Source organism: Camelus bactrianus, chromosome 32 (assembly GCF_048773025.1).
Source record: "Camelus bactrianus isolate YW-2024 breed Bactrian camel chromosome 32, ASM4877302v1, whole genome shotgun sequence".
NCBI classification, from domain to species: Eukaryota; Metazoa; Chordata; class Mammalia; order Artiodactyla; family Camelidae; genus Camelus; species Camelus bactrianus.
Window position 1 is genome coordinate 140682 of NC_133570.1, and position 25484 is coordinate 166165.

At 45.3% G+C, this 25484-nt stretch overlaps 2 protein-coding genes and 1 non-coding gene across 3 annotated transcripts in view; 1 reads left to right on the plus strand and 2 right to left on the minus strand.

The window, feature by feature from the left end:
- The window catches only part of ZNF140 (zinc finger protein 140), a 34902-nt gene extending 20969 nt beyond the window's left edge, over positions 1-13933 (minus strand). Inside the window, exons 1-2 of the mRNA XM_074356723.1 lie at positions 13904-13933; positions 13172-13267 (exon numbers count right to left, since the gene is read on the minus strand). Of these exons, the coding sequence (XP_074212824.1) occupies positions 13172-13180 (9 nt within the window). The 5' untranslated portion in view covers positions 13181-13267; positions 13904-13933. The remainder of the gene's footprint in view (positions 1-13171; positions 13268-13903) is intronic.
- ZNF84 (zinc finger protein 84) lies at positions 1804-24896 on the minus strand. The gene is made up of 6 exons (XM_074356686.1): positions 24671-24896; positions 23239-23348; positions 20398-20599; positions 13904-14045; positions 13172-13267; positions 1804-7584 (listed from the first exon to the last, which is right to left on the minus strand). The coding sequence occupies exons 3-6, from the start codon at positions 20410-20412 to the stop codon at positions 5600-5602; spliced, it is 2238 nt and encodes a 745-aa protein (XP_074212787.1). The 5' UTR covers positions 20413-20599; positions 23239-23348; positions 24671-24896; the 3' UTR covers positions 1804-5599.
- LOC123614931 (U6 spliceosomal RNA) lies at positions 19948-20054 on the plus strand. The gene has a single exon (XR_006722435.1). It is a non-coding gene; the product is annotated as a U6 spliceosomal RNA (small nuclear RNA).
- Positions 24897-25484: the final 588 nt, after the last annotated feature.

Here is a 25484-nt window from a genome sequence, read left to right on the forward strand (position 1 = left end):
TGTAGCTCAGTGGTACAGCCGTGCTTAGCATGCATGAGTTCCTGGGTTCAGCCCCCGTACCTCCTTCAAAAACAAATAAATAAACCTAATTACCTCCCCCTCCACAAAAAATAAATAATTTTTTTTAAAAAAAGAATGACTGGCCAGTATGGGACCCCACATACACTGCATCAGACTCAAGGACGCACTTTGCAGCCCAAGGGTGTGCAAGATGATGGTGCCCAGCACAGGAGGACCCAGGACACCTCACACACCTCGTCACACCTGCACCTGAAGCTGCTGTGCTCGAGCGCGTTGGGACAGCCCAGCCCAGCAGCAGTGACCCATCCGTCTGGAAAGGGCGCCAAATCCCTCACCATCAGGGACAGGGACAGAGCATCTTCCACCTCACTGTAAGATACAGATACGCCATGGGAACTGGGCTCCCAGCACCCGGGGTCCAGCAGGTGGGAGGAGCTGCCATCCCTGCGGGGGTATGTGACACACCATGAGGGGAGGGTGGCCTTTACACACCAGGGCAGGGAGGAGTGAGTGTGAGTGGATCCAGGTGACCCACCCAGGTGCGTCTGGGAGCTTCCTCCCCAGCTGTGATGGTAACTGCAGAAACACAGCAACTCAGGTCCAAGGAGGGCTCAGACACCCTCGGGAATGAGGGTCTGGGCACACCACCAGCCAGAGGTGGTGACAGTGAGGAGACTCTGGACTGGATAACAGGCGAGAGAAAATGACAGCAGGGCTGTGCTTGGTCCCACTGACCTTCCTTCCTCAGTCGCTCCTAAGACATGCCCGACCCTGGGAAAGGACGTAGAGGAGAAGGGTGCACCATGTCATCACGGGGACATGTCACCCGGATCCCTCTTGCGAATGGAAATACTGCAGCCATACCAGTAAACACAGGATGCCGCCGCCATCAAGTCATTGCTGCCACCACCCCCACAGTGAGAGGAGGGAACTCAGGATGGAGACCAGCAGGCAGCCCGGCCCCTGCAGCCACCCAGAGCACTGCCCTTGAGGGGACTCAGGATGGGAAAGCATACGGCACTGGCCCCGGACAGCTGAGGTGCAGGTCACAGGAGTGAATTCAGTGAGCCCAGACCTTTGCACCTTCCCACACACAGAAAAGCACAAGACTCCCTAACTTGGGATGCCTGGTTTTCTCTACTTAACAGTCATCTTTTGAAGTTCCGGCTACTTGGTCTTTGCTGTAAAACTCGTATATCCTGGCTCCTCCCCCGCCTCTTCAGAGCAGTCCCTCAGAGCGATCGGAGAGGCTGTCATCCCAGACTCGAGGGGTTCGAGGACTCAGAAATGTCCACTGAATAAAACTGTTAACTTTTAGGCTGTGCATTTATTTCCACTGACACTCTTTCTGGAGCGATTTGCTGCCCAGCGGCAGACTCCTCCACCTGCCAGCTTTTTCAGAGTTGGCCTCGGGAGAAGCGCGGCCTCTGCTGAGACTACTCCCTCTCCAGGGCAGCAATCTGCCTCTGGTGACTGGTGACTGAGGGTTCGATGGGCCTGACCATCCAGGCCAAACATGAGACACCCTCATGAGAAAAACTTGCTTCTGTGTCCCTGCGGGTCCAGCCACCATTCCCACAACCTACGGTGCAGGGTGACTTCTGCCTCCAACCAATCTTGCCTTTTTTATCCTTCACCACTTCATGCTGACCCTCGATAAACAGCCTGCACCCCAAACTTCATCGCAGTATCTGCTTCAAGACCCCACCTGACGACACAGCCTGACCCTCCTGTTAGCTGGGAGTCCTCGGGTTGTTGGAAACAAACACAACTGGAGCCCGCTGACGCAAACACAGGGGTTTATTAGAAGAGTATCTGGGCTGTCTCACAGCAGTAGTCCAACAATCACGGCAGAAGGGCAGCGATGGCTCTGGACATCAGACAAGAACCAGACCCTGGGGCTCCCTTGGCCCGGTCCTTGGCTTTGCTTCCACGGTGGCTTCCTTCTTCTCTCACCGCCGACTGTGCTTCTCCAGGTGGTTTCGAAACACAGCCACCTGCACCATTCGTGCTTAGGTTCTAAAGCCTCAGCTGCTAAAAATGTACAGACAAACAAGAGTCCCAGCTTCCCAGCTTTAGTGGGAAAGATAAAACACGCAACGGTTATCTCATCTGTGACAAAAAAGGGCAGGGTCACAGAGGCTGAGCAGGCATTACCAAGGGACAAGGGCATCTCAGTGGCAGCAGATTTGTAAAACGCGTAAGGGGAGATTGTAGGAATCTCAGGGAAAAGAAAGCCAAAAAAAAAACTGTGTAAGAGGAAAGATAAAGTGCTCAGAAACGATGGACAGGCATGAATTGTAATAAAAGTCCTCAATTACCATAACAATATTACACTCTCAGTCCACAGTACGGCAGTGTTCCCACACATGTGTAATCAGATTACACAGGGGTGTGTATTTAGAATTGTGTCTTTTAGCTGCTGTGTGTAAGTGTGGAAAATGGACTGAAAAAGGATGAAAGTAACAGGCAAAAAATGTGCACACAGCTGCAGGGGCCACGGCTGAGCTAGTTTATGAGCACTGAGGCCAGAACTAGGTGCTCAGTGTCTGAAAGCTCGTTGGCCCCAAGTCTGTAGACTAACAAACTCCCTGACACTGACAACCTGGACACACACTGCAGGATGAAATGACCAAATGCCAGAGGTCTCAAGTGTAGAATCCAAAGGCCTCCTGATCTATCTTCTGCTACGTAACGCAGATATTGGCAGAGAAATCCAGTACTTCGTGGGCTCATCTCATCTCAGTGATGCTCTTGAAACCAAAACGTCAGGAACACATGGATCCATACAGACGTAGCTGTGTCAGGGGATATCAGAGTTAAATGCAAGGCAGTCCTGGCACAGGTCTCAAAATTCACAGATTGGACCTGCAAAACACCCACTGCTGAGTGAAAGGAATGCCACAGGGCCTGTCCTCTGCAGGACTGTCTCCGGGCCACAGGAAGAGCCTCGGTGTTGAAGGAGGAGGGATGGACGATGCTTCCTGCACCTGGTGTCCTCAAGTCCTCGATCTCAGCATCACTGAGTGTGAGTCAAGAGATCCTAAATAAATCTGGTCTAACTTTACACCGGCTTGCTTCTTGATATGGTAGGAATCAACGAGGGGGCGGTGGAGACACAGTTTTTGTGGCTACCAACATAGCGTAAAAACCAGCACTCAGGGTCTCCAGCTTCAGGGCCCTCGTGTGACCCTTCAGAAGACAGAGGTCCCAAGGAGCGCCACACAGCATACCTGGGCCCCACATTGGGTATTCGGATAAATGAAAACTCTGGGGCCGGCATCAGCCCTCCCTATGACTAACACCTGACCCCGAGGAAAGAATCTTTTGCTCTTGGGTATTCAATCAAGAGGTAAGCGCTGAAGTTTCATCATTTCGCGAAGGCAGTGCTGAGTCTAACTGCTTAATAGTCAATGGAATAATCTAGAACAGAGCTGAGCAAAATCAGGAAATTTTAAGACAACAGACCCCTGAGCTCAATCTAATGAATGAATCAATCTCTAATAAATCCATCTCTGGGACTAGGAAAGAGAACCAGGGCAGGTGGAAAGAAAAAAAATGGAAAAAACCACGGAGTAAAACAGCACACTGTGAATGTCTGTTCCTTTACAAAGGTCTGTTTCCTCCACCCAGTAAAGTGACTTTCAGGTATTAGAGAGAAAAGTAGGAAGTCCATAAATTTGAGTAGGAGTAATAATTTGGGAAATGAGTTTTTTTTTTAAGTTACCACGTGGAAAAACAGGATTAGCTGGCTGTTGAAATTCTGATGGAGTGGTTCATAAAATTACTCTCATTTACTTAAAGCCCCAACTTTTCAACAATGATGTTAACAATGGTAACTAAAGGAAAAAATATGGCTCAAATCAAAGGAGCAATACACCATAATGACAAAACTTGTGCGTAAGGGAGAGCCTGAGTCTTTCCAAGTTTGGAAATAAATGCTGTACTTGTCTAAATTTCACCATCATACAAAAAATACAGTTAACTTTGTCAAGCAACATTGTAGAGAGATCACTACAAAATTCCAGTTCTCAAAAAGCCAAGGAATGGTTCATGCATTTTCACAGGGAACCACACTTCCATAGTATCAACTGCACAATGTGAAGCTTCCTGTGTGGATGATGCAATAGCTGAAAGGCAGGTGAGACACAAATGTTTCAAATGATGAAACCATGAAAACCTTGTTTCTTAATAACTTGTCCCATAATCAGCGAAACATGCAGGAAGGCAAAATACACTTCCTTGAATACATCAAAAATATATTTCTCACCACAAAACTCTGTGTTGTACACTTTCTGAACAGTGACTCTTAAATACTTGATCTCTCCATTTAATTGTTTACAAGTTATTTTGCAAAAGACCAAAAGCGTTGGCAGCACAGAGTGCCCACGATACTGCATCACAGGACACGGAAACACGGGTCACCCAGCATGGGGATGCACACACCTGCTGCAGGAGGCGTCTCACTGCCAGAGGAAGGGCCCTGCACAGCACCACTGGCCTTGCGTCTGAGTGCCAAGCAGCACAATCCACACACCTCCTTCCTTGGCTCACGCTTCACTGCTGCTATTCTGCAGTTCTGCCCTTGAATACTATCCACCAGCTTTTCTGTGAACTGTTTCTCAGGCTCTGAGGATGCAGACTTTAATATAAAGCTGGCGTTTGTTACTACTGACCCTTTTATATGCTGACAAATCATAAGGAAAAGGAGGTGTGGCGATACTGGTCATGCTACTTACTGAGTTAGAAGACAAGCCACACTAGTTACCATTTTTACGGTATCATTAAATCAGAAAACACCAGCGGCACGTGGAGTCCGGACAGACTCAGAGTGATAAGGCATGTACATCCCATGCTCCCAATTAATTATAATGTGCGATTCCAAAACATGAATCACATTCTGTGGCACAGGAAAAGCTAGAGTTACACACCATTCTTACTTAGATGCTCCAATGATTCAATTTATTCACATATTTTTTTAAAACTTCATACTTCAGAGTGAACATTTGTCAACCATTTAGAACTGGGTGTTTGGGAACCCAGGTCTATAAAAAGTGCATGGCTTTCCATTATAGCATTATTTTTAGAAGCTTCTATTTCCAATGTCTTAAATGGTTAGGTCTAGCCACAGGATACAATATGGTGAGGTTGCATGCTGAAGACTGAACCACAGCATTGTCACTGAGTTTCATTCTTGATGGCATTTTCTTATGTACAATGAGCCATCATTTCTTGATGAAAATATTCTGTGTTGTAACTGCAGCATGAATGGAGTTTTCCTTAACTCACTGGAATGGGGTTTATTCCCAGCTAATGAGACCTGCTCTCTGGAAGATTTTCTGATACTCACAGTGTTCCTCTTTGCTGTCACTTTTTTACGGTATAAGGTCTGACTGTGGTTTGAAAGGTTTCTGAAACTCACTGCTTTTCACAGGATCATTCTGCTCTACGAAATAAACACAGATATGCTGAAAGCTCTCTCTACGTAACCTCACTCAGTGCTCCTATCCTACAGGAGCACTCAGACATGTGTGATGTGACTATTATCTGAGACATGAGGTAAGACCTCTGTCAACCCCTAGGGTTTCTTGGCTGTGTGAGTTCTCCGGTGATTGATGAGCTGTGACTTTTGGGAGAAGGCTTTCCCACATTCACTGCATTGGTAAGGCTTCTCTCCTGTGTGAATCCTCTGATGGTTAACAAGCTGGGACTTCTGAGAGAAGGCCTTCCGACATTCACTGCACCCATAGGGCTTCTCTCCCGTGTGCGTCCTCTGGTGTGGAATGAGGTGTGATTTCCGAGAGAAGGCTTTGCCACAGGCGCTGCACTCAAAGGGCTTCTCTCCTGTGTGTGTCCTCTGGTGATTGATGAGGCTTGACTTCTCCCTGAAGGCTTTCCCACATTCACAGCACACGTAAGGCTTTTCTCCTGTGTGAGTTCTCTGATGTCTGACTAGCTCTGATTTCTCAAAGAAAGCTTTCTGACAAAGACTGCACTCATAGGGTTTCTCTCCTGTGTGAATTCTCTGGTGGGTGTTGAGCTGTGACTTCTGGGAGAAGGCTTTTTCACAGTCCCTGCACTCATAAGGTTTTTCTCCCGTATGGGTTCTCTGATGAGTTGCAAGACTTGACTTCTCACCAAAGGCTTTCCCACATTCGGTGCATTCGTAGGGTCTCTCCCCTGTGTGAGTCCTTTGATGGGATATGAGGTGTGACTTCTGACAAAAGGCCTTCCCACACTCGCTGCACACATAGGGCTTTTCTCCTGTATGAATTCTCTGATGATTTGTGAGGCTTAATTTTTCACTGAAGGCTTTCCCACATGCACTGCATTCGTAGGGTTTTTCTCCTGTATGAGTTCTCTGATGTCTAACAAGCTGGGATTTCCTACTGAAGGCCTTCCCACACTTACTGCATACAAAGGGCTTCTCCCCCGTGTGCGTCATCTGGTGTGAAATGAGGTGTGACTTCTGGGAGAAGGCTTTCCCACACTGGATGCACCCGTGAGGCTTCTCTCCTGTATGGGTTCTCTGATGGTTAATGAGACTTGACCTCTCTCTGAAGGCTTTCCCACATTCACTGCACTCATAGGGTTTCTCTCCGGTGTGAATCGTCTGATGTCTAATGAGCTCGGACTTCTCAAAGAAGGCTTTTCGACAGTCGCTACATCCGTAGGGTTTTGTTCCCGTGTGGGTCCTGTGATGTGTCACAAGCTGTGACTTCCTGCTGAAGGCCTTCCCACACTCTCTGCACTCAAATGGTTTCTCCCCCGTGTGAATCCTCTGGTGGTTGATGAGATTTGACTTCTCACTGAAGGCCCTCCCACACTCACTGCACCCGTAGGGTTTCTCCCCCGTGTGTGTCCTCCAGTGTGAGATGAGGTGAGACTTCCGGGAGAAGGCCTTCCCACACTCGCCACACTCGTATGGCTTTTCCCCTGTGTGTGTCCTCTGATGGGAGGTGAGCTGTGACTTCTGGGAGAAGGCTTTCCCACACTGGCTGCAGTTGTAAGGTTTCTCTCCCGTGTGAGTTCTGTGATGTGTAATGAACTGTGACTTCTGGGGAAAGGTCTTGCCGCATTTACCACAGCCATAGGCTATCTCTCTTACATGTCTGCTCTGGTGTTTAATGAGACTGGATTTCTTACTGAAGCGTTTCCTACATTCACTGCATTCATAGAGCTTCTCTCCTAAACGATTTCTATGATAAATGATAATCTGTGACTTCCTATAACTAGCTTTATCACACTGACCACATTCATAGTATTTTAGCCAAGTGTCAGTTTCCTCAGGCTTGGTGGGGAGAAACAATTTACCCAGTACATTTAGGTCAGCTGGTTCCATTTTCCCATAATCTGCTTTTGGAATAAGTAAACCTACATGATGTTTTAAAATGAATCCATCTACGTCACCTTCATTGTTTGATTTCCTTAAAGGAATAAAGTTCATGCTCAGATTGAAGTGTTTTCCAAATGCATCACATTCATGATCTTGTTTCATATTTTTCAGCTCCTCTTGGTTATCCTTGTGCCAAGTCATATGACCATTTACTTGCAAAACTTGTTCTATGAAGAAAAAAATCCTGTGAATCCTTCTATAGTTGTGCTGACTGAATATAAAACCAGAAATGCTATTTGAGGGGAGGAATAACTTAAAGGCTTAGTTTCCTAGTCTCAAGTAAGTCCCAAGTACAGTATCTGTCCGCTAGGTAGTGAAAAAATGTACATGCTGTACACAGGAACCGGCAACAGTACATTAAGTTACCTTTGGTTGCCTTCAAATAACAGTTTATAAAATGGAGAGAATGTGAAAAATACATGAACAGCAATGAGGAACAAAGAAAGGAGGTTGCAGGAAGCACTGATGCAAAGTTCTGAGGAACTAACTCACTCGACACCCACCGAGTACAAACCACATTCCAGGTGGTGTGGGAAGGGCTGGAGTCACAAGACAACAAGCCCCCGCCATTACGAAAAGTACATTCCATGAGAAAAGTAACAAGTAGATAATGTGAAAACCAACACAAGTGTACACTGTGCTGAATACTAAGAAGAAAACCAACAGGTTTGACGAGAGTATATGGCAAAAACTACTTCCAGATTGAAGAATGAGAAATAGTTGTGTACTTCTTCCCATTCTCAAATCTCCTGAAAGTTTTATTTAAACTTATACATGTTCAACATGATTACCAAGAAACCCACACACTGCAAACCCATCATCTTTCAAATACTCTGTTCAGGCACAAAACTTTAAAATCCACGTGTTCTTTCGTGGAAATGCATTCTTAAACTATCCTGACAGCTCAACTGCAGTTTACTGCATGGCTCTATTTCACTTTCCTCACTAAATAAGCACTGATACCAGTGATATCAATGTTTTTTAAAGGTTTACTTTTCATTGATAACCTATACTTGGAACTTTTTCTGAGGTCACGCCTATAGGTACAAAAGACCATCAGTAATGTGAAACACTTTTTAAGGACTGAAATGTCAATAGAAGGCAAAAAAACTTGCAGGAAACCCACAGCTTGCTGTTGGCCATATGTATTTGGGAGGTAGAAGCAAGGAGATGGAGTTGATATGAAGGGGATTAGGAAAAGCAAACTAGCAAGAATTTATCACAACACTGTAAACTGTCTATACCTCAATTAAAAAAAAAAGCATAAATGTCAAAAAAAAAAAAAAAAGAATGAGCCCCAAGTTTGGAATCTGAGTGATTCAGGGCATTCCAGGGTTAATTACTGAGTTGGGAAGACTGAGGGAAAAGGAGATCTGGAGATTAAAATCAAGAGCCTGTAACAGACAGGGAGAGGGTGGGAAGGGATAAACTGAGAGTGCAAGATTTGCAGATACTGACTGGTATACAAAAAGTAGATAAATAAGTATATACTGTACAGCACAGGGAAATATATTCAATATCTTGTAGTAGCTTATGATGAAAAAATATGAAAATGAATATATGTATATTCATGTATGACTGAAGCATTGTGCTGTACACTAGAAACTGACACAACACTGTAAACCAACTATGCCTCAATTTAAAAAAAAGTCTATGACAGACATCAATTTTGAGACGTACATTATGAATTTGAATAAAGTGGCCTCAGGAAATGTGACAGCTGAAAATGGAGTACTTGAAAATTAAATTTATAATTGTGTATTACTTTAAATGTTGCATTATCCAACTAAGTACACATTTGGAAATTTTATCTACCTTCCCCCACATCTTTGCTCAAATTTTTCCCCTCTAGGAAAATGGGATTGCTCTGTATTTGGTCATCGTATATCCCAAATACCTCAACTTTATCACTTTTCTCTGCTATAGTTTAATCCATCTGATTATTTCAATGAAATATCTTTCTAACTGTTTTCTCTGCTTCCAATTACATTTTTCCCTCTATGGTCAGGTTGTACTTTTAAAATGTAAATCATGTAATTTTACATTTATTTAAAATTAGAGCATAGCTCAGTAGGAGTGTGTGCGCTTAGCATGCATGAGGTCCTGGGTTCAATTCCCAGAACTTCCATTAAAATAAATAAATGAGTAAACTAATTACCTCACCACACATACAAAAAATTTACTTTTATTTAAAATTACTTGAGCCAATCTGCACTCCTCCCGCCAGTTTACAAGCAGATCCATGATCCAGCTCCCGCACTCTCTGCAACCTCTGTCTGCCAGGCACCCTGACCTTCAGACACACAGGCTTTCCTCCCGCCTCTCCGTGTCACTGAGCCCCCTTCCTGACGTAATGCACTCATATCTGTCACTCCTTTGGGAAACATGTTCCCCCAGCTCTTCACACAGCCTGTTCACCTCAGTCTTCATGTCCAGGGTTGGCCTCTCCACGTAACTCTGTATGGACTGAATGTCTGTGCTCCCCCCAGATTCATGTGTTCAAATCCAAACCCCCAGGGTAGCTGCATTTGGAGATGGAATTTCCAAGGAAGGAAACAAGGTTAAATGAGATCATGAAGGCTGGGGCCCTGATCCAACAGATTAGTGTACTCACCAGTGACGCCAAGGAGGCCCCCTACCTGCACCCACGGGCAGGAATGAGGAAAGACCATGGGAAGACAAAGCCACAAGCCAACAAGGCGGCTGTCTAAGCCAGGAATACAACTCTCACTGGCACCTGAGCAGGCAGCACGTTCGTGTCTGGCTTCCAGCCTTCAGGGTTGTGAGAATGACTCTGCTGTTTAAACTGCCCAGTCTGTGATGCTTCGTTACAGCGCCTGAGTGGACTAACACTCCTACAGTACCACCTGGTTTACTTCTGCAATAGCCCCTTCAGGGTCTGGGTTTTCTCTTGGTCAGCTGCTAACCTGTTCCTGTTGATCCTCCCACTAGAAAGTAAGCATTACGTGGGCAGGAGTATCTAACTCTCACTACTGTAACCACAGCACCCAGCACAATGCCTGAGAAGTGTAAGGAATCAGCATATATTCAATTTCCTATGAACTGCACAAGCGGTCTGTGCAGAAGAGAGCTAGCACTGGGCCTAAGGCTGCTCTGCACAGACAGGCCTCCTGGCCAGGCTAGCCCACAGCTGGCATTTGGGAACTTGTGTTTGGGGAGTGTTTCCACCATTCCCTAAGTGACAAAACTGGCTCCCTGGGTCTCAACTGTGTACAAATAATATGGTCAGTGCTGAGTGCCTGGTCTCCTTCTGGGTGTATGAAGTGCTGGTGCAGGCAGAGGGCCTACGTGACCACCCCCAATATAAAACCCTGGGCAGAAACATCACATGTGTTACTGTATTCTGAGTGCACCAAGTGAGCTGTGTGGCCCTCCTAGAGTGAGCACAGGAAGCCTGCACACAGACTCCTCTAGACTCAGCTTGGGCCTTTCCCCTTGTGATGCAGCCGTGGGTCCCTGTTGTCACTGCAACAAACCTTAGACGTAAGTACACCTGGACCCTGAGTCTTTCTAGTGACTCTCTGAACACAGCAGAGGTCTCGAAGACCCCAACACACGGTCCTTCTCTGCGTAAATTCTGACAACGAACCCTGAACTGCAAAGTAATGCAACCTGAAGTGCTCAACGTTTAAATTTTGAAAAAAAAAACCAAAAACTGGATGCAAACATCTCATCTTCTTAACTAAGTTCTATGCTTCTGGAAGGTATTTTCTAGGTCTCTTACTTTTCAATTATTTTTTGCAGTCCCTGAAGTGCTGGGTCTCAATTAATAAGGATGCAAAAATCACAAGAGATTTCTCAAATTACAATTCCACTCCTGGAATACCAAGTTTAAAAACCACACGTACATCACTCTACCGAACCAGTTTCTAGTTATGGGTCCATGACGCTCATTTTTGGGGGGAAAAAAAAGCCCACGTAATCAGACACACATCTGGCTAAAAACACCTGTGTAACAATGGCCTTGTGGAGAGATATTTATTGAATGGGTGTTAGGTGTCCCATAACTTAAGACATTAAATTATAAGCCTTTGTGTCTGTGTGTACAAACAAGGCTCAGGGACCAACAAATGAAAAATTATTCCATACACTGCAGTGGGGTCTGGAATGGGACTTGGGAAGAAGGTGAGGAAAGTGTAGGCTGGAGCAGACAGGAAACATTTCATGGATAGGAGTGCAGTGAAGACAGAGTTTGTGCAGAAAGGATTAGTTTCTAGACAGAGACAGCACCACACAATCAAAAGGTCAGACACAGAAAATAAATATTATGTTTCTGAAAACACTGAGAAATGCTCAAATGGAGCTGACCACAAATCTAGGGGAAGGGAGAACCAGCTGGACAGGCCACACAGGCTCACACTGTCAAGTCCCTGAAGAAGAGGTCCAGCCTATTGCCTCACCTCCACCTTCAGCTACTTGCAGAGGACACTGCCACTTGGGCCAGTGGTGGGGGCCACCCTGGTACCCACATCTCTCCACTGAGACCTTCCTTGGGCTGCAAGTGCATGCCCCAGGGCTGTGTGCAGGGCCGCTGGACAATCTGGAGCCCTGGTGTCCCCGTAGCAAAGCTCAATCGCTGAGGGGGGAGGGGGACATCGCTTTCTGGTCTTGGGAGGGCTCCTGGCAGCACTGAGCACCAGCCTGTGGCAGCAAAGCCGCACACCCTTCATGGCATCCCCCCCCCGCCCCATCCCACATCCCTTCCCCCCACTGCACAGCGGGGATCACACCCCCATTAACTTCTCGCACTCAGATCAGTATCTCAGGGTCTGCTTTCGAGGGAACCTGCAGTCAGTCCCTGCCACGCAGCAAGTAAGCGGGGGGGGGGGTTCAGTGGGTCTGCGTGGTGCTGGACCTGTCAGAACTCAACACGGTGGTGGGGGGAGAAAACGCACAGAAGAAGAGAACCTGGACCTACCCAGCAACTTGGGAAATTTAGGAAGCGGACATCACAGGCCTAGTTTTAAGTGGGAGTTGAGAAGTCTCTAAAAAGGTGTCTTCCAAAGGGCAAAAAACTTAAATAATTAGAGCAAAATGGTAGAACGAGTTCAATGTACTCCATGGTGTCTAACCCACAGAAACAGCACACCAGAACCTAATTTAAAAAGGGAAGAAATGGGGGGAGGGTATAGCTCAGTGGTAGAGCACATGCTTAGCATGCATGGGGTCCTGGGTTCAATCCCCAGTACCTCCATTAAATAAATAAATTAGCCTAATCACGCACCCCCACAAAACAAAACAAAACAAAACAAAAACAAAAAGGGAAGAAATGGACAAAGGGTTTGGGAGGGATGATGACTGCATTTTCTGGCATGAGACTGAACTCTGCAGGGCAGGTTTCGGCACGTTCAGAGACACCCAAAGTGGGGGAAAATAAAAACCCGCCATGCAGGCACAGGGGTCTCCAACTGCAGGGGAGGGGAGGGCCGGGGAGGTGAGCCAGGCCTGGGGATGGAACACCTAACAGGAAGTCAGAGTCCAGATGTGACAGCCAGGGCATAAACACCATCAGGGCCCCGAGCCTCTGAAAATGTTTCACCTGGAGCTGCGAGCACAGCTGCCCCGTGCGAAAGTGCTTCACCCGAGCGGCCCACGCCGGCTGCTGCGCACCATCACCACGGGTCCTAGAGATTCTGAAAAGAGCTCAGGCACGTGTCAAAGACGCCGACAGCCCGCCCCCGCCCCGCGCCAAGCAGCTGCACCTGACCCCGGTGGCCGGGTTCTCACACTCACCCACGGCATCTGTCCTCGGCGCTCCTCCGTCTCCTACCCACGGCTCTTCCCCCCGCTCCAGCTTGAGGATGACACCAGGCTTTGTCACTCTGTACCCTGTTCAGGAAAATCGCAAAGGCCTTTAGGGCCACTGAAGAATGAGCAGGGTCTGGAATGAGTGGACCCAGTGAAGCCACCCACCCAACTGTGTATCAACAGAGTAAACGATTCTCAACAGAATGAGGATCTTCCCGTGGCTAACAAGGTCTAAGAATCTTTCACTTCTGTTATTCAAGCCCAAAACCACAGACACTTCCGAGGCTCCATCCAGCCTGCCTGGTTCAAATGCAGGCTCCTTCAATTACTAGCGGTCAGTCCTCAGGAAAGTTACTTAAGCCCTCTTTGCCTCAATTTCCTCGTTAGGAAAAAAAAAAAAGGAGAGTCATCATCCCTGCCACACAGGGCTGCTCTGACAAGCACGCGCGGCAGCACACGGGGACCACAGCAAGTTACGGGCCAGAGGTGCCACCACTCCCACCGGTCCTATCAGTTTCAGGGGCTGCACAACGAAATGAAGGCTTCGTTAGCAGTAAGTGAGAGCCAAGCACCTTCCCTGGTGTCCCAGCCCAAGGAACTCTGATCTCCTACATTTTGGTCCAGAATCATTCAGAATACTGGAAGCTCTCCACAACTAAAGAGAGAAAAAGCCAGGTCCTGGGCACAACACGAGGCCCTCTGCGCAGCTTTCCTTACCCAGCGACACCAAGCTGCTGTAGTTCTCCAACATGACATCCCTGTACAAGTCCTTCTGATTGGGCTCCAGCAGCTGCCATTCCTTCTGGGTGAAGTCCACAGATAAGTCTTCAAAGGCAAACGAGTTCTGTAAGACACAAGCCTGGGGATCAGGCGCAGGCGTCAGGACAGGAGGTGGGATGGCAGGCTCGCGGGGGAGGGGTCAGGCGCAGCTGCTCAGGGGGTCGGCGTTCAGAAGGAAACCTGAAAGACGGTCCAGAGAAAGTATCCATTTTGAGCAAACAAGAGAGAAAGACTTAAAAATGGACAAAGCTCAGGTCACTGCTGGACAGAGTAAATCCGTGTCATGGGAGTCCCAGAAAGAGAAAAGAAAAAGCATGGTGAAAAAAAAGTTTCAAGAAATGACAGCTGAGTGCTCCCCTAAATTTAGCAAAAGATACAAGCCTACAGATTCAAGAAGTTCAGTGAACCCACAACTGGACAAACACAAAGAAATCCATGACCGGTCGCATCATAATCAAATTGCTACAAAAAGAAAAGTCACATCACTTCCAGGGAACAGTGATTCAAATGACTGCAAATGACTTGTTGAAAAGCGCAGAAGGAAGTGCTGAAGGAAGACCCTGTTGACCCAGAATTCTGTGGCCAGCTTAAATATTCATCAGGAGTAAGTGTGAGATAAGGTATTTCTTTACAAAGAAAAACTAAGAATGTAAGGGCAGCAGACTTATTTTAAAAAAATAAGCAGAATATTTGAATACATTTTAATAGAGAAGATAGAGACATGGCTAATAAGTACATGAAACGATGATCAACCTCATTACTTCTTAAGGGAATGCACACTGAAACCACAATGAGACACCACTTCACAGTCACTGGGATGACTGATCAGAAAGACAGACAAAAGAAGATTATACTGTGTAGCACAGGGAAATATATACAAGATCTTGTGGTAGCTCACAGCGAAAAATATGTGACAATGAATATATGTATGTTCATGTGTAACTGAAAAATTGTACTCTACACTGGAAATTGACACAACTGTGTAAACTGACTATAACTCAAAAAAAAAATGTTAAAAAAAAAAAAAGACAGTAACAAGCGTTGGGAAGGACGTGGAGAAACTGGAACTTCATGCTGGTAGCAATAAAAAATGACACTGGAACTGTGGCAGTTTCTTAAAAAGTTCAATATAATTTTACTTTTACGTACATACCCAACAGAAATGAAAACACAGGCTCATACAAAAACTTGTACCCAGCTGTTCATATTAACGTTACTTTTAATGCCAAAAAGTAGAAATAATCCAAATGTCCATTAAGTAGTGAATGGATAAATAAAAAGTCACATATCCATACAATGGAACACTCTTTTACAATAAAAACTTCTAACCTAATACACAGATGGACCTCAAAAACACTATGCTAATTGAAAGAAGCTAGACACACAAGATGACACATTTACAGAAAGCCATCTGTGTGACACATACAAGCAGGAAACCCATACAGAGAGCAAGCAAATTCGTGGCTGCCTCAGACTGGGGGTGGGAGAGGGGCTGACTGCAAATGTCACAAAGACTCTCTTGGGGTGACGGAAACTTTCTAAGACTGGACAGTGATGATGGCCTTCTAAAACTGGATTTACACAACATAAAGTTACTGGGGAAAAAAAAATCACTGGATTGCACACTTAAAATAGGTAGATCCTACTGAGGTTGTATTGCAATAAAACTGTTAAAAAGAAAATGTAACAATACATTTATGCCAACATATTTGACAACTTAGATGAAATGGATTTATTTCTTCAAAAACAATGTACTCAAAAGTGACACAAGAAAAAAGAAAGTCTGAATTAGTCATAAGTCTTAAAGGAACTGACCCCCAGAATTTAAAACCTTCCTTCAAAGAAAACTCAAGGTCTAGATGATTTCAGAGGTGAATTCTTTCCAATGTTTAAGGAATAAATAAAACGACCTCACATAAATTATTTCAGAGAACAAAGAAAGAGTGCAGACTACTCAACTCATTTTATAAGGCCAGCAGAGCTCAGATCTCAAATCAGACAAGAACGCAAGAGGAGAACATTATAGGCAAGTAACTCTTACAGAATCAAAATTCCTAACAAAATATTAGCAAATCGAATCTAGCCATGCATAAAAGGCATAATATGGCCTGATCAAATGAGGTTTCCTTCAGTAGTGCACCATACTCATTCAGACATCATTAAGTCATACTAACAGAATAAAGGAGAAAAAACATTACCACTTCAACAGATGCAGGAAAGGCGTGTGAGGAAAAGCTGTTCATCGTGAAGTATTATCAACAAGCCAGAAACAGAAGGAAATCTAATCTGATAATCACAACCTACAAAATATCGACAGCTAGCGTCATACTTAATGTTAAAACACTAAATACTTGCTCTCTGAGGACCAGAATGTGGTCCAGCAGAATTCTCTATGACTGAAACTTTCCACATCTGCACCATCTAATACAGTAGCCACTGGCCACCAGCATCCACCGAATGCTTCACAGGTGACTAGCAACTGACTTTTTAATTTTAATTAATTTAAACAGTACGTGTAGCTAACGGCGACCTGCTGTATAATAAAGACAGTCAGTTCTTTGTCCCAGGATCCTGGGATAGAGCGTCTAAAGCCTTGGAATCTCCCCAGGGACTGGCACTTCCTTTGTTATTGGTGGTGGCCCCCCACCCCCTAGTTTGATGAGAGGCCATGTGATTAGAGAGTTGGGGCTTCGAGCCAGAGGCTATCAGTGCAACCTCCAGGGAGGGGAGCCAGCTGGAGAATGAGTTCAGGCCCCATGGCCAGTGATTTTACCATTCGCACCAACACAATGAACACCCAGTAGGAACCCTGGATACTGCTGCCTCGGGTAGCTTCCTGCTTGGTAAAGGCAGACAGATGCCAGGAGGGGGTGAGTCCCAACTCCATGGGGAAAGGGCGCAGACCTCCACATGTGGGACCCCCAGACCTCACCCTGCGTCTCTCCATCTGGCTAGTCCCAGCTTGTGTCCTTTACAATAAAACCGTAGGCTTTAGGTACAGCACTTTCCTGAGTCATGTGAACTGTTCCCACAAACCTGAGAGGGGTCATGGGAAGCCCCCAAATCTGCAGCCAGTGGGTCAGAAGTGCAGGTGGCCTGGGGGCTCCCAAACTTATGGCTGGCAAGTGAAATGAAGGCACCCTTGTGGGGGACTGCACCCCCAAGCTGCAGAGGCTGTGCTGACTCCAGGCGGCTGGAGTCAGGGGTGAGAGTAGCTGTAATGTGCTATGCAGTGGACAGTGACCGCCTAGGGAAAGGCAGGGGTGTTCCTAATGCCACTTCTGTCCACCAGGTACTGCGGGGTCAGGACTGACCAGGAGGCCAGTACAATAAAATGCAAGGACAAAGTGTAAATGCTGAAAGGAAGACGTAAAACTGTCACAGATGGGATGACTGCCTAAACAACAACCAAACAACCCTAAAAACACTTAGAATTAGTTAACAATGGATATCCTTCAAGACCACACCAAAACTAATCAACTGGTCTCACACAGATGAGCTGCCACGTAGAATCTTCAATTTTATTAATGAACCTCTCACATTCTGTTATATTAAAATCTACCATTTTATCTGGCCCTTTAAATGTATCATTTACTCATTAATGACTTTATAAATCATGCAACGGTCATGTGGAAAACACTGGCCCTGAGTTTCAATCTTCTCACAAAAAAATGGCTTTACCAGTTAATTGTCAATATTTAACACAGAAATCATTCCAATTTTACTAAACCCTTACAGAATACGGAAGCAAGAACATAACTCTAAACTTTCTGATTCTAGCATGACCTTGATAACAAAACCCAATAAGGATACTGCAGGGGAAGAGCAAAGGCCAACTTACACCTGAACACTGATGTAAAAATCCTAAACAAAGTCACCAAACTCCTACACTGAGCAGTATATAAAAGAGAAAATACATCAAGACTGGAGTTTAAGCTGGAGTTTATCCCAAAACTTCAAGGCTGACTTAACAGTTTTTAAAAAAACAATGATAGTCACTACCTTAACAGATTAAGAAAAAGCATATAATCACTTCAATATCTGTAAATGGAAGAATGTATATTGCAAAGAACTACAGATAACAGAAAAATCTAGCACAGTTTTTAAAAAGCATGTTAAAACTTTTCAAAAAGGACTAGATTTCCCAAGGAAGAAGTAACAGTATGAAAAATAAGAAGATGAAACAAAGAACAAAATGAACACACCAAAATTGAAGAATAATCAGTATTTATCTGTTGTAGAAAGTTTTAGCAAACTAGGAAGTCAGTGGAATTTTTTTCTCCTAAAAAAAAAAAAAAGCATGACTGATATTTTTCTGAACATGGAAAAATCTAACCAAATCTAAAGAAAAATTATTAGAATAAGTAAATGGGCTTAAGAAGTTCCTGGCTACCAAGACAATATACAAAAAATCTGGTATAGTTCTGTGTTTTGGCAACAAAAACTTTTAAAATTAGTAACTAACTTGTAAGATAATAACTAAGTTTTATAACATTAACTGAAGGTCTGGGGCAGAAAATGTACAAAGTGAGCCTTGATCTACCTTGTCATGCTAGTAAGCAGCATTCTAGTTAAAAATAAGGAAGAAATGTTAGCAGGAGGATGCCAGCATTTTGCAGTCCCTAATGAAACAGTCCACCTGGGCAGGAGTCACATAAAGCTGTCAGCAAGACAGACAAGCAGACCGTATGCACATCCCAAGAGAAGCATGTGCCATGACCTCTGAAGCATTCCTGCCAAAGTCAACCCTGGATCTGACCAAGCCTGCAGAGCAGATCTGTCCCATGGAACTTTCTGGATGATGGGAATGCTCTTTATCTGTGCTGCCCGATTCGTGGCTGCCCAACCTGTGGCTGCCAAGCCCTTGCACGCTGGCCTCTGTGACTGAGGGATTTACTTTAATTAACTTGGATGTGGTGGGGCTTCGACACTGGACAGCCCAGCCCTGCAGCTGCCGATTCATAAGAAGTGGGTGACGGACAGGTTAACACTGCAGGGGTGTGGTTAGCAAAATGACGACACAACCCACTGCAGCATCTATGCAAAGGCTTCAGACAGTGGAAACTACAGATAAATGGCCTGGTTTCTTCAACAAGTACCTGGCGAGAGAAAACTAGAAAGCGCCAACGGATTAAGAGACAGCTCAATCAACTGCACCGTATGAACTGTACTGAGATTCTGATTCAAACAAACTACAAACAACTTACAAATCTATGAGAACTGGAAATTGGATACTGCCTGGATTCAGTGATATTAAGAAGCTACCTTAATGGGAGAGAAGTCTGCAACTGCGATGAGTCTACAAACAAAACGTTAAGTGACAGAAGCAAAACACAAGACAGCACACAACAGCAGACAGAAGCAAACTGCGGGGTTCAAGAGTGAAGACCACAGAGGAGTGAAGTTAGAAAGAAGAGCAGGAAGGGTTCTAAAAGTCGGGGTCCTGGCCCCCTCTGTCGGGGGAGACGCCGTGATCGGGACAGGGCACAGGCGGGCCTTATCTGGGCTGGGAATGCTCTGGTTCTTGAAACGATACTGTGGTTTCAGGATGTTCATTTGATGATACGTTAAGCTGCATTTCTACATTTTATGAACTTTTCTGCTTGTGGATTCTGCTTCACAATCAAAGAGGTCAACAAATAAATTTAATTATGGGGACTGAGTTCTGCTCTGGCATCTTCCCCTTGGGTCACACACAGGGGAAAACCATGAAAAATGGCTACAACCATAACTGTGTATTTATTACAGCATTTCTCTTTAGAGACGCCCACTTATTTATTTAAAGGCTTCATCAAGGAATGGCCAACAAATACTCACTTTCTATGAAAAATCAGTTTGCTTTTTCATTTGGCTAAAGCAACTCATATGAACATACTTATTGATTACACCTGCCAAAAATTTGAGACCCTAGTTTACAGCTCAAATTCAATAATTATGCAGGACACTATGGCTTAGAAAAATCCAAACTCTAAGACCTTCTCATGCTCGCTTCGGCAGCACTTATACTAAAATTGGAATGATACAGAGACGATTAGCATGGCCCCTGCACAGGGATGACATGCAGATTTGTGAAGTGTTCCATATAAAAAGATATAAAAAATTTCTTCTGTATAGCACAGGGACTATATTCAATATCTTATAATAACCTTTAATGAAAAAGATTATGCAAATGAATATATGTATGTATATGCATCACTGAGACATTATGCAGTTCACCAGAAATTGACACATGATAATTGACTATATTTCAATTAAAAAAAACTCCTCAAGGCCCTATAGTTAATATACCACTGCTTCAGTTTTGTCCCAACCTGGATCTTCCATTATTTTCCCCTGATTTCTCAACCACTTACTCCTTTCTTTTTCACTAGAAGACTAACATGCCTCTTCTAATCCCCCGGGAAAATAATGAAGAATAAACCCCAACTCACTGGTAACGTGGTCATTTCAGCTGCCTGTTCGAGAAGGTTAGCAAGTCCGAGATGTGTTCTATCCTGTGTCCTCTCTTCTGCCCCGGAGCCCTCGTGCAAGGTCTTGGCAAGGTATTCTACAGCAAGAATGAGTTCCTGACTCCAGGAAATCCTTTCTCGTCTCACAGGAGCAGGCTTATTGTGGGGAACCAGGATCTGCAGGCTGAGGAACAAACAGACTTCAACTGGTATATTCACAATGAGCCTAGAATCTTTTCTCTTGCTAAGAACTAGGAGTTCATGATCATCCGAGGCTGGAGCGTGTTTTCTATATGACAGAAACAGGGCAGCCAGGGACAGAAGTAATATAGCATAAAAGAACAGCAGAAGCACACAGATAAAGAAGAACCAGATGTAAGTAATTCAGAGATCCAGACAATGGTCACTGTGCACAATGAAGCATAAATCAATTGACAGGGTGCTTGAAGGACAAGGTACCTCCATTTTAAGCAGATGGAATTTTGAAAAGCTTTTGTGATTTGTAGTAAAACAGACTGGGGTTCAATCAACATTTTCCCTTTACTGGCTATGTGACATCGGGCAAAAACAAACAAACTTAATCTTTCTGAGCCTTAGTTTCCTATTAAAATCTTCTATAACTTTCCTAATTTATGTCTGCCAATTCTATTCACTTTCTGAAGGAAGTATCTTAAACTCTCTCAGTGTGATCATAGATTGCTCAGTTTTTCCTTGCAATTCTGTTGATGTTTGGATTATATGTTTAAGGTTATGTTATTTGATGCTCTATCACTGAGCTATACCCTCCCCCCACCCTAATGAAAATTTTTGAACAAAATTTAAGTATCTGGTCACATTTCAAAATAGTTTTTTGGGGAGAAGGTATAGCTCATCAGTAGAGGGTTGTTTAGCACACAGGCAGGTCCTGTGCTCAATCCCCAGTACCTCCATTAAAATAAATAAACCAACCGACCAACCAACCAATCAACCTAATTACATCCTCCCCCACAAATTTTTTTAAAAATAGTTTTTGTTTTCTTCTCACTATGCAAACCATCTTTCCAGATCAATAAACATAGTTCTGTAAGATCAACAGCTTTCTTATTTAAACCAATAAAAAGGTAGAAAGTAAAATCTACCCATAACAGGAAAAAACACATAAAACATATAAAAATATCCTCGACAAGAAACCTGTAAGATCTATCTGAAACAAACTATAAACACCAATAGGGATTATGAAAATAGACTTCACACATGTACAGTTTGGGCTTGTTCTGGGATAGGAAGGCTTCACGTAAGAAAGACAACTTAGCCCTAATGATTCACGTCTTTAGTCAACTCCAATCACAATCTCAGGAAGTTTTTCTTTAACAAGCGACTCTAAAGTTCACTTGGAAGAAAAAAGGTTCAGGAACAGCTTGGACACTTTTGGAAATACAAAATAATGAATGTAAACAGGCCCATGTAATATTAACATATATTATAAAGTTATAAGAATCAAAAAAGTATTTGGCACTGGCTCCAGAAAAGATACACAGATAAAGATAAATAAAGCATAATGGTCCAAATATTTTAAAATTTAAGGTGCCATAAATGTGGCATTTCAAAGCCAAAGTAAAACCACATTACCTGATGAACGGGAGCAGTGATTAACACTTAAAAGAAAGGGGGTTAACTACCTCACACATTACAACAAACTACAGTGAACCCTTGGACAACTTGGGGGCTAGGGACGCCAACTCCCCACCTCCACGCTGCGCATAAGAATATCCTCGTATCATTTTAGTCTGTCCTCCATATCTGCAGATTTGACCAACTTCCCTCTGATCGCGTAGTATTTATTGAAAAAACTCTGCATGTAAGTGGACCAATGCAGTTCAAAGCCTATTGTTTGAGGGTCAACTGTACTTCCAGATGGATTAGAATTTAGAATAATAGAAACCACGACAGTGCCTAAAGAAAACCCAAGTGAATATCTGTGTAATTTGGAGGAAGATTTCCCTATACATGACACAAATGCAAAAACCATGTAATTTTATGTAAAGTCAATGAATGTAAAATTTAAGATTTTACATTTAAAAATGTAAAAACCTGTTTGGTGTTAAATAATCAATCATAAACACACACACACACACACACACACACACACACTCCAAGAGCAGGAAAATATACCTACAATAAAAATGTCATTTCCTCTGCATTACACTTTCATTTCACCTTACATAATAAAAACTTCAACATTCTCATGAATAAAACTACACTGACATTCAAACCATTTCCTTAAGCAGACAGCCAAATTCACAATGTGATTTAAAACTTTCCTTTGTAGGGGGAGGGTATATCTCAGTGGCAGACCACATGCTTAGCATGCAGGAGGTCCTGACTTCGAGCCCCCGTACCTCTGTTAAAAAAATAATAATAATAAATACATAAATAAACCTAACTACCCCCTAAAATTTTTTTTTTTAATTTCCTTTGTAATTTTGTCAAAAACTACTTGTGGAGTATAGCTGCATTTCAGTGGAGACTTATCAACAGCAGAGACATGTCGAAATGAGGAAGAGTTGGCAGAGAACACACAGAGTCGAGCATTTCAGGTGGACCAAGTGTGATAAGCCATCAGTGTGGTAGTTGTAAAATCTTTCTGACATTTGTTACTCTGAACATACAGACTCGACCTTACTTTACTCTGATTTAGACAAATGTTTTTGCAAGTTGGCTCTTGAGGGAGAAGTCACCCCTTGAATGCTCTGTTGCATGACTCCTGGGTGTCCCTTGAGCAGATGAAGCCTAAGCCCCTCCCTGTACAGTGCGGCCCATTTTAACCTCATGGTGTGTCTTTACCGGGGCAGTTTCCAGCACAGCGCTGAACTCTCCCTGTGAGCGCTCACATTTGTTTTCAGAAGGAAGGACCATCTTCATCATCATCGGGTAGTTCCACTCAGCATCAGGTTCTGCGAGATTTCAAGGGAAAGGTGAAAGCAACGTTTACTTCCACTTACTGCGTGCCGGAAATCCTCTACAGCATACTGTCTTTCTGATGCATTCAGCGCTCATTGCTGAGGCAACACACGCAGAAGTGGCAGGTCTGGACCACTGGTGCCACACAGTCCACCCCAGAGCCGTGGCCACAGCCCCTCCAAGCAGAGGAGGGAGGATGAGGAGCTAAGGCCTCGGGAGTCCCTGTTTACATCTCTGGTTCAAGCATGATACAGTTTCCCATCCAGAAATGAGGGCACCAGGGCCCAAGAAGGACAAAAACGAGAGAAAGATAAATTCTCAGGGGCCAGTTGAAAAAAAACTCCCCCGATTGTACATCCCACTTGGGACAAAATATTTCAGCTTAACGTATTTGTGATATATTGTAATGGCTTTAAGCAGGACATGTGGCATATTCCCAATTTTGTTTTTTAAAGGCAATAAATATGTATTAAAAACATACACATAACTACTGACTAAAAGAAAAGCACGAAATGTTAGCAGTGACTATTTCCTGTCGAAGGGCTCATGAACGACTTTCATTTGAAAAGATGATACTCTAAACGGACCACAGCGTAAATGTTAAAATACAACATATTTTAAACCCAAGAGAACAGGCAAGCGGAGCATTGTCAGTCCAGCATCATGTGGTTGAAACAAATTAAACAGCCAATAATAATTAAAATAAAGCAAATAACGGATGTTTTAATGACAGCAAAAGTCATCAGAGCTAGGGGGGAAAGGGATCATTTCTTTCCATTCCCTCCTTTTTAGGATGACAAGCGTGAGACCAGAAATCGTGAGTGACTGTTCCAAGGGCAGAGGTGGATCAGAGTCGGAGACAAGGGCCCCACCGCGCCAGCCGCGGGCACAAGTTGTCCAGGGTTTTTGTTTCTTAGGAGACAAGCCCTGGGAGGGAGAGTTGGGGAGCATACTGGTAAGGGGGAAGCCGGAGGACCAGGCTGGGGAGCAACCACAAGCCCCGCGGACACTCCCCGGCCGACGCCCCGCGCGACCAGCCCCGCGTCCGGCCCCGCAGCCGCACCCGCCGGGCTCGCGGCCGGAGACCCGCGGGGACACACGTGCGGAGCCACCGCCTCAGAAAGCGCGTCTGGAAGGAAACGACCGGCGCGTGAGAGCCGGGGCCGTGGCGCGCCGCCTCCCCGACACCCGGACGCCGTCAGGGCGCGTCGGCCGCCGCCCCGCACCCCACCGCGGACGCCCACGGGGGCCCCAACGCCACCCCAGGCCCTCCCCGCAGCTCCGCCGCCCGCCCCCCGGGAACCCGGCCCCGAACCTGCAGAGTCCGCACGGCACCCCCAGACCTCGGACGACGGACGCGCGGGGCCGGGGCCACGGGACCGCCCCGGCCCGGCCCGGCGCGATGCAGGCGGCTCCGCGGGTTCCTGACAGGCCGGAGCCGGACTCCGAGACAGCGCGCGCGCGCGCGCACGCGCACACAGGCCTCGCGCGCGGCGGCGAAGGACAAAGAAGGGGCGCGACCGCCCCGCTTCCTGGGGCCGCGCGCGCGCGAGGAGGGCGCTGCCGAACTCCACTTCCCAGGAGGCTCCGCGGCACGCGGCGTGTGGGTCGCAGGTCCCCAGGGGGCGGGGGCGACCGCGGGCGCGAGCGGCGGGCACGCGCGTGGGGGGACGGCGCGGGTGAGGGCTTCCGGGACCCCGGGATGCGGGTCAGACACGTAGATGGGCGGTGGCTGGGGATGGACAGACGGACAGGCAGACCGACAGAGATGATAGATACGATAGACAACCGCTCAAGAATTCAACCGAGGGAAAAAAAATTAACACTTGTTGGACAGTAGATAGGCAAAGCAGAAAACAAGTGAAGCTAGTCCATAATTCAGATGCTGTGGGGGAAGTTATGAATAAGTCACTATCCCGACTTCTCAAGAAAGACAATGAAGGGCAGGATGAAAAAAGAGGACCACAGACACGTGGGAAATTGAATGAGAATCCTCTCTGTGCTAATAAATGCAAAATTCTTTGTGACACAAATGATTCCCAAGGAATAGTGTCAAGTTTGACCCAAGAAGCGGGAAAACCTAAACATGGGTAAAAGCGAAGACAATATTAGAAATTATTTGTCAAAAA

Coding starts and splice junctions, on each gene's coding strand:
- ZNF84 (XM_074356686.1), bottom strand. Junction 13,268..13,903: donor CAGCAGCTTGGTGTCGCTGG/GTAAGGAAAGCT, acceptor TTTCCTGAACAG/GGTACAGAGTGACAAAGCCT. Junction 7,585..13,171: donor GCCGAGGACAGATGCCGTGG/GTGAGTGTGAGA, acceptor TTTTCTTCATAG/AACAAGTTTTGCAAGTAAAT.